The sequence below is a fragment of the Protopterus annectens genome, chromosome 9.part0 (genome assembly GCF_019279795.1).
Source record: "Protopterus annectens isolate FY-2018-M chromosome 9.part0, PAN1.0, whole genome shotgun sequence".
Classification (NCBI taxonomy): Eukaryota; Metazoa; Chordata; order Ceratodontiformes; family Protopteridae; genus Protopterus; species Protopterus annectens.
Window position 1 is genome coordinate 829,174,662 of NC_056743.1, and position 14,315 is coordinate 829,188,976.

The 14,315-nt window shown below is 38.0% G+C and overlaps 1 protein-coding gene across 2 annotated transcripts in view; it reads right to left on the minus strand.

The window, feature by feature from the left end:
• The window catches only part of LOC122811574 (nuclear factor 7, brain-like), a 150,103-nt gene that overhangs the window by 83,200 nt on the left and 52,588 nt on the right, over nucleotides 1-14,315 (minus strand). For both annotated transcript variants that reach the window (XM_044083502.1, XM_044083501.1), the window contains one exon: nucleotides 12,820-13,050. In XM_044083502.1, the coding sequence (XP_043939437.1) occupies nucleotides 12,820-13,050 (231 nt within the window). The remainder of the gene's footprint in view (nucleotides 1-12,819; nucleotides 13,051-14,315) is intronic.

Consider the following 14,315-nt stretch of genomic DNA (forward strand, 5'->3'; position numbering starts at 1 on the left):
CCAGATTTCTAACATAGCTAAAGAAGGCCTTATGATTGTCTTTTGAGTCCTTGGCGATTTTTCTCTCAAAGTTGGCCTTGGATGATTTTATGAGTGATCGTAGTTTTTTACTAGTATTGATCAGAGATGTCTTCCCTTTTAGGTATTTTGCTCTATCTTGTAGTAGCTTTCTCCACTTGTTGTAAAGTTTGTTTATGGCTGGGGTCCACCAGATCGGGCGCTTGCCTTTGGTGGAAAGGGTCTTGATTTTATTTGGGATTGCTTGATCCATGCAATCCTGGAGGTGCTCGTAGAAAGCATTTGTAAGGGATTCAGCAGCGTGGGTTGTGGTTTCCAATGGCTCAGGGGCCTTGAAGGATACCACACCAGTCTTAAGAAGTGTGAAGTTGGCTTTTGAGAAGTTCTTCACTGTGATCTTTTGTTGGGGGTGGGGGCGGGATGTGGATCTCCAGTGAGATTAGTTTATGGTCTGATCTCACCAATGAGGGATATCCTTCCGGTGTGGAGCATTTTGTCCCCATGTTTGTGATGATCAGGTCTAGTATATTTTCACCTCTTGTGGGAATGGTGACAAGTTGTTCCATAGCATTTGAGTTTATGAACTCCAGGAACCTTTGTGCTAGGGTATTGGGGCTTGAGTAATGTTCCCAGTCTATGTTTGGGTAGTTGAAGTCACCCAATATGATGGTGTTTGGAGAGACATTTATACTCTCCAGTGTCTTCAGGAAGGCTGTGTGGGGTTCCTGAGTTTGAGAGGGTGGCCTGTAACATGCTACAAACTGTAGAGCAGTTTTGCCTATGGTTAATTGCACCTGAATGGTCTCTGATGTTTCGTGAGTTGCCACCAGCCTGGAGGTGTGGGTATCCTTGATGAATATGGATACACGCCCTCCTTTTGTGGTACAGTCCGGGTTTTGGGGCCGGAACGCATGATATGAGGTAAAACCTGACAGTGCCGGGGTGCTCTCAGGAGCCTTGAACCAGGTTTCAGTCACAGCACAGACATCGATGTTCTCCATACTGAGGAGGGCTTCGAGGGCGTGCATCTTGAGATTTAGACTTCTGGCATTGAGCAGCATTACCCTTAGTTTTTTTCCATTATTGTTTTCTAGGGCGGTGGGTTTAGAATTTGAGTCTAGTCTAAAAAAGGCACTATGGGGGTGGCAAGAGCCTTTGCCAATATCCGGAAACCCAGGGGTGACAGGTGCAAGCCGTCCCTTGCGAAGCAGCGTGGCTTGTCAAGCATGTCATTCCAGGCAGACAGACATTGGATCCCCTTAGAATGACACCAGAAATTAAGCCAATTATTAAAACTGATAATTTTGTCTCTGTATTGTGGCATCATTCTTGGTGAAGGTAGGATACTGCTCAGGGTCAGGGTCATACCAGCCTGGGCTACATAATCTGAGAGCTCCTTTATGTCTCTTTTCATGTAGTCCAGGGAGGTACGTCTCAGGTCATTCACACCGGCATGGACAATGACTGAGTCATACTTGTACTTGCTGTGGAGTGACCTGAGTGCTTGTGTTATGTGGTGGATTCTAGCGCCCGACAGGCAGCTTACTGTGACCCTCTCCTTGTTCAGTCTGGTGAGTGGGACGTAATTGTGTCTGACTATGGAGTCACCTATGACAAGTGTGTCTGGCATTGTGTTTGGCCTTAAGGGCTGTGACTGATTTGCACACTGACTTTGTGATCTATGTGTTGCTTGTGTTATGTCATGAGGTGGCAGTTGTTTGGGTGTCTGCTTTGGAGGCCTCTGCTGTTTTGGTAGATTTTTGATCAGTGCTTCCGAGTATGTCTTTGTGTGTTTATGTGTTTGATTTGTAGTTGTGATAGTTCTATGTGAGACTGGGTTTATGGTGTGTGTGGTTACCTTCTCCTCCTGTCTGGTTTTGCCAGTCCTGAGTTGAGAGAGCTCAGCCTCCAGTTTGGCTATATAGTTGCATCTCTTGCATGTATTTGTGTTTTGTGGGAGGAGGAGAGGGTTGTCTGTGTACATGAGGCAATTGTAACATTGCCTGAATATTCCCAGATTCACCAGCTGAGCAGGAGAGGACGCTAGCAACTGACCATTTGACATGCTAGAAGAAATGAAAAAGTTTGCTGTGTAACTGGGTCAGAAAGGACCTATAGGGAAGTGGGTACTCAAGGGGGTTTTAAGCTAGTGAAGTACTTTGTATAATATAGAAGTGCTTTACCTGACTAAAAAATGCTTTAGGAACAAGTGCTGAGCTTTACAGATAGAGAATAGACTGTTTTGATTACAAGTAGAGCAGTTCTAAGGGAAAAAATGAAGAGCAGACTTTACGGAGCCAGAAATAGTTTAACCTTGTTTAACGGCTGCCCGATGGTGCCCTAGTGGCAACTCCGCGCTAAATGCAGAAAAGGCAATAAGTCAGTAGTACAGGCTAGCACACTTTAGTGGGCAGCCAAACAATTAAATTAAACAGCAAACAAACACTTTTCGACTTGAATTAGACTAATTTCGACTAAAATGTACTTTTAAGTGCACATAAAAAAAAATGCAGTAAATAACTATGAAAACAGTTAAAGCTTGCTCTAGGTAAGCAGTAGAAGGTAAAACAAATATAAAAAAACAGCAGGATACTTAATCAGGAAAGCAGTCGCTTTTTTTCAGTTCTCTGTAGCCAGGAAGACTCAACAGGACCACGTGGAGCTGTGTCTGAGCAATATGTAATTTAAGAAAATGGGAATATTACAAAGAACTGGTGTTGCACTGGGTGCAGCCATGGCACTATTATATGCTTAACAGAAATGGGGAAATACACACATTTTCGGCAGCGATTATGTGACTTTTATTAAAATGCACTTAAGATATCATGAAAATGTGTTTTGTGACGTAGGCAAGTAGTTAAATTCATCTGATTTTTTTAAATGTTAAACAATTAAACTACGTTTCTTACATTTACCTGTTTTTCGGAATCTTATATCCATTATTTGGATATAAAAATTTCTAAAGGTTTCATTAATCTTACATATTGGTCCAGCATATACAGAAAACCTACTTTTTCTAACACTTATCTGTATTGGACCAGCTGTCATCCCACCTATCACAAGCTTGGAATAATTAAAGATCAGATGGTTTGTTTATTCAGAATCATTTCCAATGACAAAATATTTTTGATTGAAATAAAGATGTTGAAATATATGTTGCTCAGTAGAAGATATTATAGTGAAAATATTGATAAAACATTTGCCAAAGTTTTAGGGAGCAGAAAGTCTATGTAGGAGCCTATTTTATTCAATTGTGAATCCACAGTAACTAGAAAAGAACCTTAGAATAATAACTTCAGTGGAATGTTTATTTTCACTTTTTCCAGTGATGCTAATGCCATTTGTAACATAGTCAAAAAGAATTGGCTGAGAATTTTTCTTGAATGGATGGTCAATAAATTAGGTATGAAAGCGGAACTGGTATATAGAAAGGGCATGAACATCAATCAGATTTTGGAAAGCACACCTTCAAACTATTTGACTACTGATTTTAGAATTAATAAATGTGGTCGGTGCAAACAATATAGATATGTTTTAGATGTTCATACAACTTTTGTTAAGAATTATGATAGGTGATTGTGTGACATCCCCACTCTGGGCCAGTAATCAAGACGCCTGACACTGGAGAGGGACATACACTTGGAACAAAAATGGATACACCCAGTACTTCCATATGCAGCTCTCTGCATCAAGCACAATTTGTCTTAACAGCACACAGGGAGCACACTCAGTCCAAGGTCTGGATTTCTCTTTCTGTCTCCTTCCAAGTCCTCAGTAAAACTCCCCACTGGCACAGCTGCAGAGTTGAGACATCAGCTGAGTGTCCAAGCCAAGTTCTCCACCACTGTCCCTGTAAAACCAGTGCTTCATGTCCCTGCTCCAAGCAGCTGACACACACACACTCTCTTTGAGATTTGGTTTTTACACACACACAAACACACACACACACACACACACACACCTGGAAAAGGCTGGCACAGATTTGCTAGCTATGCCCCTTCTGCCCAGACTATAAGGTAGTTACACTGCCGCTAGACCCTCCAAAGCCAGCTACTCTACTCTAAGGCTCTTGCAAGGTTACCAAATTATACTGGGTGAAATTAATATTAATACAAATGGTATATTGATTGACAACAAGACTTTCAAGAGTGGCCAGAGCTGTCACCATATATATATATATATATATATATATATATATATATATATATATATATATAATATGTGTGTGTGTATAGAAGTACTCTCAGAGATTAAAATATTCTCTAAAATGTCCAGCCAGAATGAAAAGTTTTAATATATTTAATAATAAAAGAACATGAAATGCTAGATATCTATTTACAGTAAACACCAGAGTTTCATTCATAGGAAATATTAAAATAACACAGATGAATAGATTCACGCAGATACAGAAAAACAATTCTTAACTAATCTCACTGTATTTTCTTGACTAATCTAAAGAATTATTATTCCCTGGTCACTTACTAGCGTAAGCCAAGATAAAGTGGGAGAGATCCATCTATGTCATGTTCCAAGAAACAGACTACCCTGGGACTACAGTCTCAGCTAATATTAAAACATTATTTCTCTACAGAATGACATCACATGCATATAGTCATCTGACTTCTGGTTCCTATGCAACCCCCCATTGCTAGAAACCACCAGGATTTAGTACATACATGTCAATAACACACACACACAAGAGCTTTGCTCAGATCTGGTGCAGCTTCTGAAAGTCATACAACAATTACAAATGTTTACTCTTCCTACAGAGACTAACAAATCATTCTTCTTACAGACACTGCATCTCTGGCTTCATTCAAAACTGTAAGATAACATCTGTATGGCTTAGGCCTAGTAATTTAATTTTCTTACTATTTCTCAAAGTCAGGTGGATTGAGATTAACGTCTTCTCTTCCAGCATTCTGGGATGCAAATTTGATTTTTGTTAGGTAGGGCTATAAAACTAGAGGCAACAGATTTGATGGAGGAGAGTAGCAAAAATATTACCTTAATGTATTAGGTATGGTTGCAATTATGGGGTGAACTGTTTAATAAAAACTGCAGAGAAACATTATGGATTGTGGAATAGCAGTATCAGATATAGCAAAATCATTTATTGTGAGTATAGAAACAATGATGTATAATTTTATAAATTAAGTAGATTGCTCCTTTAGAGTAGACCTGTATTCTTGAAGGACTGAGGCAACTGTGTGCATGGAGTACGGGGTATTCTTTATACAGTTGAATGAAAACTATCTAGTTGTATATAGGATTGTATTCTGTATTGTGTAAGCTGTACCTGACAAGAACAAGGAGCCTTTATGCTATCTCTTTCTGATCAGTGTTTTCTTTACAGTAGGAGAACTATATAATACTTTATGAATTTAAAATCTGCATTGTCTGTGCAGTACTCAACAATGACATGGGAGATTTATCTACCACTCTATAGACGGGGAAAGGTGCACTGCCTCTAACTCACAAGCACAGTGTTTCCTGGATGTTATCATCCCAAGCACCCTGGACCAGATAGTTCACCTACTAACCAGAAGATCAAACATATTGGATCTTGTACTCACTAACATGGGAAAGTGTTGCACTGCCCCCCCCCCACCTTCATGTTATGTCCACATTGGTAAAGTCAGACCACAAAGCTATCTCCCTTGAAATAAAAATAAACCCAGAAAATTCAACTAAATCCATAACAGTTAGGAACTACACTAAAGCAAACTACATCCTATTAAACAATGGTTTGTCAAAATTCACAGCTCCCCCAAACCCAGAGAACACAGCTACCAATGCATAATTATTTACAGAAACCCTGTGCAAACATGTAAATGGCTGCACTGAGGCTGCCTTACCTACCAGACGTAAGCCCAGATCAAACACCAAAAACAAAACAAACTGGTGGAATCCTTAACTTAATAGACAATATACCCAAAGAAAAAAGTCATGGCCAAAATCAGAAAGAGCACCTGTCATAAAGACAAGAGCTCTCTGATTCAACTAAATAAGAAACTAAGAGGTATAATAAAGTCCGACAAGGCAACTTACAAGGTCAGGATAACCTTCCAGGCTAGGGACAATCACAAGACCTTCTTCAACTATCTCAGGAATCTTAAAGATAATACTCAACAGCGTGCAGAACTGGTGGTAAATGGCACCTCCTTCACTGACCAGGGTGACATAGCAAATATACTAGCTGATAAATGTAGCTCTAACTTCACCCCATCACACTCCCCCTACTCCCCTACTCCGCCCTGTGAAATCCCTTCTAGCACATCCCCCCCAGCTATCAACATGCAGCAGGTTCTGGTGGTGTTTGTTAAGGCCAAAAAACATACTGCTTCAATGGGCCATGACAATATCCCCATTTGCCTTCTAAATAGCCTAAAACATGATCTAGCAGGACCACTTGAGGCACTCTTCAACTGTAGTCTGAAAAAAGGTTACATGCCAGGTGAATGGAGAGCTGCAGAGGTCATGCTTCTTCATAAGGCTGGACCATCAACTGACCCTGCAAAAAACAGATCCACCAGTCTGATGAGTCTAATATGAAAAGCCATTGAATTAATTACCATGGAAATGACCAGCAAAGACATTGGCAACTTACAGACATTGGAACCATTCCAGTTTGGCTTTCATATCTCTGAACTGTACAGATTTTCACACAATGTCTAGATTTTTGTGTATATTTTTGGTCTGTTCCTCATAACATTTGTGGTTTTCTGGATTTTTGTGGCAAATCAGTAAGGACTGAATTTACTGAATAATGACAGAAATTTTAGTTTCAGACTTTATATCCTTCAGAAAATACATTTTAACAAAGGAACTTTTATTTTAGCAACTTTCTAAGTTTATAAGAGCAAAATTTAAATTTTGTCCATATTTTGGAGACTTCGTACCCCCATTATTTTTGTCCTTGTCCAGATTTTTTGTGCTAAGAAGTTTTGAGCTATGTTGGCTCTTTTTAAGGAAAGGTCTTGACCCTTTAACCTAGTAGACTTATTCAAGAGGGACACCATGGCTATGGATGAGGAGAAAATAGTGCATACCACCTACCTTGACGTGGCCAAGGCATGCAATACAATTGACAAACTCTCAGAACTAGGCATAAATTCCTACATACGTCTCTGGATTGCCAACTGGCTCACAGATAGGACCCAAGAAGTCAGGATTGATAAGACTACTGCCACCAAGAAAATGGCCAGCAGCAGAATACCCCAGACCTCTGTGTAGGGCCTGTTCCTGTTTGGCATCTACTTCTCGGAACTCAAGGCTAATGTCAAAGGCCTCTAGATCACCAAGTTTGCAGATGACTGTAAATTGGGAGCTATCAAAGTTTCCCTCTATGACACCAACATCCTATAAGAGAGTCTAATACAAATGACTGGTGCAAAAACCACAGATAAAAACTCATTGAAAAGAGATGCTTTATAGTGCCCTTTGGGAAAGTGCTCACCCTAGGTAATTATTTCATCGATAAAACAACCTAAAGGAATGACCCAGTAGTTAGGAATTTGGCACTCATCCAACATGCAGCCAAGATATTAAAAAAAACATCCAATGTTTCCCAACTCACAAACAAGGTTATGGCATCCAGGTCGGTCCAAGGAAGTAACAGTACCACTCCACTCAGCCCTTATCAGATGCATCACTGAGTACAATGCCCCCTTTGACAGATACCCAGAGCCAGGCACCTGCAATAGTTGGAATACTTTTAAAGGTTGTTCACCATGAGAATTCAGGGTATAAATACCCTGTCTTACACAGGTTACTGAGAGGCACTCTATGCCTAGCATACAATGCAGTCTCAGATTCAGCTCTGATGGATCTCTTGTGCATCCACAAGAAACAACCCTAGAAACACGAGTCAATGACCTAACTTTGTCTGCAAGATAAATAGAATCTGCTTGCAGTGCAGATATTTGTCTCAAAGGATTCCTGCGCTATGGAATAAACTCCCCATCTACATGAAGCAGAGTTCATCCCTGACTCTGTTCAAAAGAAACTTGATCACTGGATAGGAAAATGCAAATTCACTTCTGGTCTGGCCCTCATATCTTTGATGAACAGAGGTTGACTGCAAGTAAATTAATCCCCCACTAACATACCCTGTCATAACTCTCAGCAACCTCTTTACTAACATAGCCCTCCATATAGGCGTCCAAGGAACTCTGGGACAAAACTGCATGGCTTGGCTTGTAAAGACTCTGGTGGTCATTAGCCTAGTATGAACCTATGGACCTATAAACATGGAGTCACCATGCTAGCTATTTATGTAGTGAAGTGCCTTCATCTGTGAATCTGAATAAAATAGGCAGTTATTAAAGTGCACAACAGGCAGTTTATTTGGACTGGTAATTTGGGATGGACAGAGTGACTGGATAACTAGGAAGTTAAATATATGTGGGCTAGGAATGGTCTAGGAGAGGACTGAAGTAGACCAGCCAATGCGACCAAAGTAGCCAATCAGTGCATGTATTCATGTACACAAACTATAACGCAAGCAGCAGGGGATAAAAACAGGTACTGTGGAGTACATAATTATTTTAAAAAAAGTGTTAAAACAGTGTATTATGGAGTTTTCAATTAACCTGAAGGGAAAATACAAAGAACTATATCTGATAAGAGAGTAGCACATCAAACTGCTGAAGTAAAGCCAGGACTAAATAACTTGTAAGACTGGTATTTCTAAAATAAAAGCTCACTTGGTATTAAATTGGGCAGACGTGAAATAGTTTGATAACACAACCAGTATGTACATTAACTCACAAAGCAGTAACTGAGAGAAATGCTCGGGAGGTAGCATAAATATTATGGTATGCATAAGGTCACCACAACAGCAAGGGACCTTCTCATATCATTCAATCCTTGTCAAGACATAGTTGTGATTTACACTTAAGTTGGTTATTTTGCCATAGACAGCCTGAAGATAGATTCCACTGGGGTATGGTTTACAGAGCAATGCAGTTTAGATTGTACAGACATTAGACTTGCTAAGCTGAAAGCAAAGCCATACCAACTTCTTCTTCTTTCAGCTTTTCCCGGTTAGGGGTCGCCACAGTGGATCAACTTTCCACTCATGATTGGCAGTGGAGTTTTACAGTGTCGAGATGCCAGCCCAGCACCCAACCTTCCACAGAAGGCACACACACTCACACCTAAGGCCAATTTGGAGTGTCAAATCCACCTACAGCATGTCTTTGGGATGTGGGAGGAAACCTGAGCACCTGGAGGAAACCCACATGACCACAGGGAGGACATGCAGACTCTGCACAGAAAGCACCCCAGCTGAGGATCGAACCGGAGAACCTCTTGCTGTGAGGCGGCAATGCTAACCACTGCACCACCGCAGCCATACCAACAATGAAGCATAAAAAGTACTAAGCACTAGAAACTAGCTATACATTGCTAAAGTTAGGTATACATGACTTAATACAAATATGGAGTTTAATATCTTATGAGGTAATATCATTTAACATCCTGATTAGCATTCATTTATAAAATTAATTTACTTATTCATTTATTTATTTATTTATTTATTCATGCTAAAAAATTTTATTGAGTACTAATTTCACTGTAGCCAAATAACTCATCCTCAACATTTCTAAATTATTTATAACAGTTACTAAATCATGCATAGTTGCAGTAGAAGCAGGACAGTTTGACCCCAGACAATTTGACCCTAATGCGATTGCATACATTTTCATATTTAAATTTACATTTATTGTCTTTGGGAATAGTTAGTGGACAGTTTGACCCGGGACTATTTGACCCCAGTTATATAATAAAAAGTTTTTCAAGTTTTATAAAAGAGTTTTATTGCTTAATATTTCAGTCATGATTTTTTTCATAGGAATTTAATATATTATTTAGCTTTTTATATGCAAATGTTAATTTATTTAACATTTTATTTAATTTGCAAATATAATTAATTTAATTAATAACAGTTTTTAACTTAATTTTAAAATCAGTATTACTTAACATTGTAAAAATTAATATTATTTTAAATTAACATGAATAATATTATTATTATATATATTTAAAATGCAAATGTTTAAACAGTTTTATACACACACACACACATACACACACACACACATATATATATATATATATATATATATATATATATATATATATATATGTATACTCATGCCTTTTTTCTCATTTTTTGATGCAATCTTTGATATTTTCTAAGTAACTGTGTGGATACATGAGCTGTATATAACATTTTTTTCTTTTTGTCAAATTGTCTGTGGTTTATTTTTTCTTACCTTGTCATTTCAATGGGGACCAGCAGGAGGCAGTAGTCTCATATTTTTAGTCTGCCATGATGCATCTCTACTTCAGAACTAATGAATCATAGTTTGTATTCAGTAATTGTAGGATGAGCTGATTACTAACTCTGGTTAATTATATCTTTTTTTTTTTGTAATATAGGAAGTTTTTATTCCATTATTTTGTTTATTTTTCTGTTTATACATTACATGTTTACATTTAACTTGTATTTTAATTTGCAGTGTTAGCTCTGATACTGAAAGTAGATTATTTTTTTGAGTTACATAGCTTTTTTATTTTTGAACATTTCTTTATTTCTGCATGTTGTTCCACCTTTTTTACTTAGATAATATTTGATTATTTATCTTTATACAGTTTTAGATCTGTAGTTTGAATGTTTTCATTATGGGGTCAAACCGTCCAGGGTCAAAACATCTTGTACCCATTGCAGTATACTATTGTGCTAGAACACTAAATAAACACAGAAGGTAGTTTGTGTGTGTGTGTGTGTGTGTGTGTATGGGTGGGTGGGTGTGTGTTTTTGCGCATGCGTATGTGTGTGTGTGTGTGTGTGTGTGTGTGTGTGTGTGTGTGTGTGTGTGTGTGTATGTGCGTATATCTATTATGCACAGACCTGGTGCAACCATATATGTGGTGCATGTATAAGTGTGTGTGTTTGTGTGTTTGTGTGTGTGTGTGTGTGTGTGTGTGTGTGTGTGTGTGTGTGTGTGTGTGTGTGTGTGTGTGTGTGTGTGCTTATACAGTATTATAATAATCATATATACACAACACTCATTGTTGGGGTTCCTTAGTTACCTATCTGGAAGGCAACAAGCCTACTTATCCTTTTAACCAGTTACTCCATGCTAGTTTAGTTCGGTATGCAGATGACTCAACATTAATATGTGCTGCCTTAACAATAAATAAGCTCCAAGACATTACCAAAAAAATCTTTTGCCTCTGCACAAACCTAGCTTAAAGAATCAAACTTGCCACTCAACCCCAAGAAAACTAAGTTAATGTGTTTTGCCTCAAAAGGTTGCCAAAATCAAAAACAATGTTTTACTATAAAACCTGCAAATAATGCTGTTGAAATTATAACTCCCAGTAAACTTCTAGGTGTTATAATAGATGACAATCTTAAATATGACTAACATATACTGCACACCATTAAATCTGCAACCAGAAACTAGGCTCATTTTATATGATCAATAGATTCCTTACAGATACGGCAAGAAAAATTCTAGCCACCACCTTCTTATTGCCAACTCTCTTATACACCACTCTTATATTAGCAAACTTAAATGATACTCAAAGAAAGAAACTTGCCTCCTGCTACAATAAAATAGCTACATTTGCCACCAATTTCCCTCATAAGACCTACCACTGTCATAGCTTAAAGCAGTTAAACTGAGTTGAACTACATAACTACCTAACATATTCATAACTAACTACAGCACACAAACTCATTCATCATCAAGAAAAATGCCCTGCACTGCAAAACTTATTACTTCCCCATTGTTGAGCAAGGTACCTCCACTCTAATAACAAATTTTTATTACTTACAAATAAGTCAAATAATGTTGCAGGAGACTCACTCTACTCCCAGTACATTGCTAAACTCTTGAATAGTATCCCCACACAAATAAAACTCTCCAATAAACTCAATACTTTTAAACCACTGCTTGAACATCTTAACCAATCCTGGTCCTGCATATGTTCATTACCAAGTTGACTTTTTGCTAACCATATGATATATTCTCCATGAACAGAATGCCCTCAACCTCTCACTGAAATGACAAAGCAATTTCTATACGTAATTGCTGCCTGTTCAATCCACTAATTTGCACGTGGGCATCTCTTCAGTAACTTCTAGCTCTGTAAAATCTTAGAATGTATAAATGTTACTATTGTTTGTGTATAAATATAAATAGAAATGTGACTACTCTGTATTTAACTGGAGCTTAGTATAATGCACTGTAAGCAAGTGAAGCTTTTCTCCCCGGGCCTCCACTGGAAATAGATATCACCTAGTCGAACTTTACCAGTAAACAAAGACAAATAAATAAATAATAATAAATACACAAATAAATATGTATAGTAGAAATATAATTAAATATTGATTTTTGTTACAAAGATACAAAATTCTTACTGCTTTAACTATGTTTATACTGTGTGCTAAATCTTTTAAAATTGTAGTACCTTATTGTAAAAAGAAGTGCCACTACCAACTATCTTTGTCAATGTGTAGAATTTATAACTTATACGTCTTTAGTTAACATAGATATTCTGAATATCAAACTGAAATGCATCTGTGTCATTTTTAAAAGTCATCATCTAAATCAATATGCTATAAGATATGATTTTATTTAATTTCCTGTTCTCACTTTGTAGTCACATTCTTGTTTTGTGATGATCATATTGATTCCTTTAGAAAAGTAAGATGGTCAAAATGCAATTCAGGTGGCTTACAAAATCACAATGTCAAGATCTGTAGAATTTTTTGGAAGTGAATAATACCTGTAAAAACTGCAAATCCTTCTGATCAATGATGGACTGCAGTATGGATATCTCCTCTTCAATTTTTTGGATTTGTTCCTGAATCAGAGTGACTGTCTTCTTTAATGGTTCTTCAGCTTTCTCTTCCTGATTTTTCACTTTCTGGATAAGGTTATGTTCTTTCTGTATGAGAAACTGATGGAGCCTAGCAAAATTGTACTGGATGTTGTGAATCAGTTTTGTGGAGCATTTCTGTAAGGAAATAGAAGGACAGATCTTGTAATGGTGTGGAAAGACAGTGTTTTACTATAACACTGGCTGTGGCAGTGTGACCTGTAACACTGAGCTGCATGCAAGTTGTTCCCAACATTTTTAGCTACAAAAGAACCGAAATATATTGCAAAACACGTCAGTCACTGTGGCAAAGCTGTCATTATCAATATAATTCTACACTCTTAAGAACCACAAGTAACTGCTTACAGGATGGATATCCTAGATGAGAGATGAGTTGCAAGATGACAATCTCAGTACCCCAGTGCTGATGACTGCAACAAATCCCTTTTGTGCATGTCATGAGATGGACACCAATAAAAAGTAGGATTGATATAGAACACTAAGCATGTGACAGAATAGGACCACATACACTGACTCATGTACTTACAGAGTTAATATTATCCTAGATGTGCAATAAGCAGTAAAACTACATAATGGCTATTATAACCAGTAATACTGTCTATTATACAACAACCCCCCCAATTAATATTCCAAAACGTGCACGCTGATTGGTCAGCATGCACATTGTAAATCAGACTTATATTAATGGAAAAAGGTCTGGTCGCCCGGACTTTTTCCATTAGTATAAGTCTTTTTTTACAGTAACAGAGAACGCAAGATTTCTGTTGCTGTTTAGACACTGTCTTGCTATGTTAAAGAAGTTTAACATAGTGAGACAGCTTTAAAAAAAGTAACGGAGATCTTCCTTTCTCCGTTGCTTTTTTTAAAGCTGTCTCGCACTGTTAAACTCCTTTAACATGGCAAGACACTTTGTAAAAAGCAACAGAGATCTTGCTTTCTCCATTGCTTCCACCCACAGCTCTGATGTACTGCGTAAGCATATGCATGCGCAGTACATCAGAACTGCCGCAGAATACCAGACAGCTGCGGAAGGGCGGCAAGGAGACATTATACAATGCCATTATTTAAGAAAAGTAAGTATTTATTTTCTTAAATAATGTCATTGTATAATAGCAATAACCCACTTCTGGGTGTGGGTAATGCTGGATTTACCTACGGTTGTCTTTGTTTGGCCACTCAGGCTTCACCCTCATGACCAAACCACACCAACCGTGGGTAAATCCAGCATTACCCACACCCAGGCGTGGGTTATTGCTATAATAACCAGCAACTATATATAAATAAAGGAGTGAAAGGGAAGTTCAGATACAACAGTAGCTGCAGAATATTTAAAAACAGTTATTGCACTGCAGAGATAGTTAGTATACATTGAAGCTCCGGAT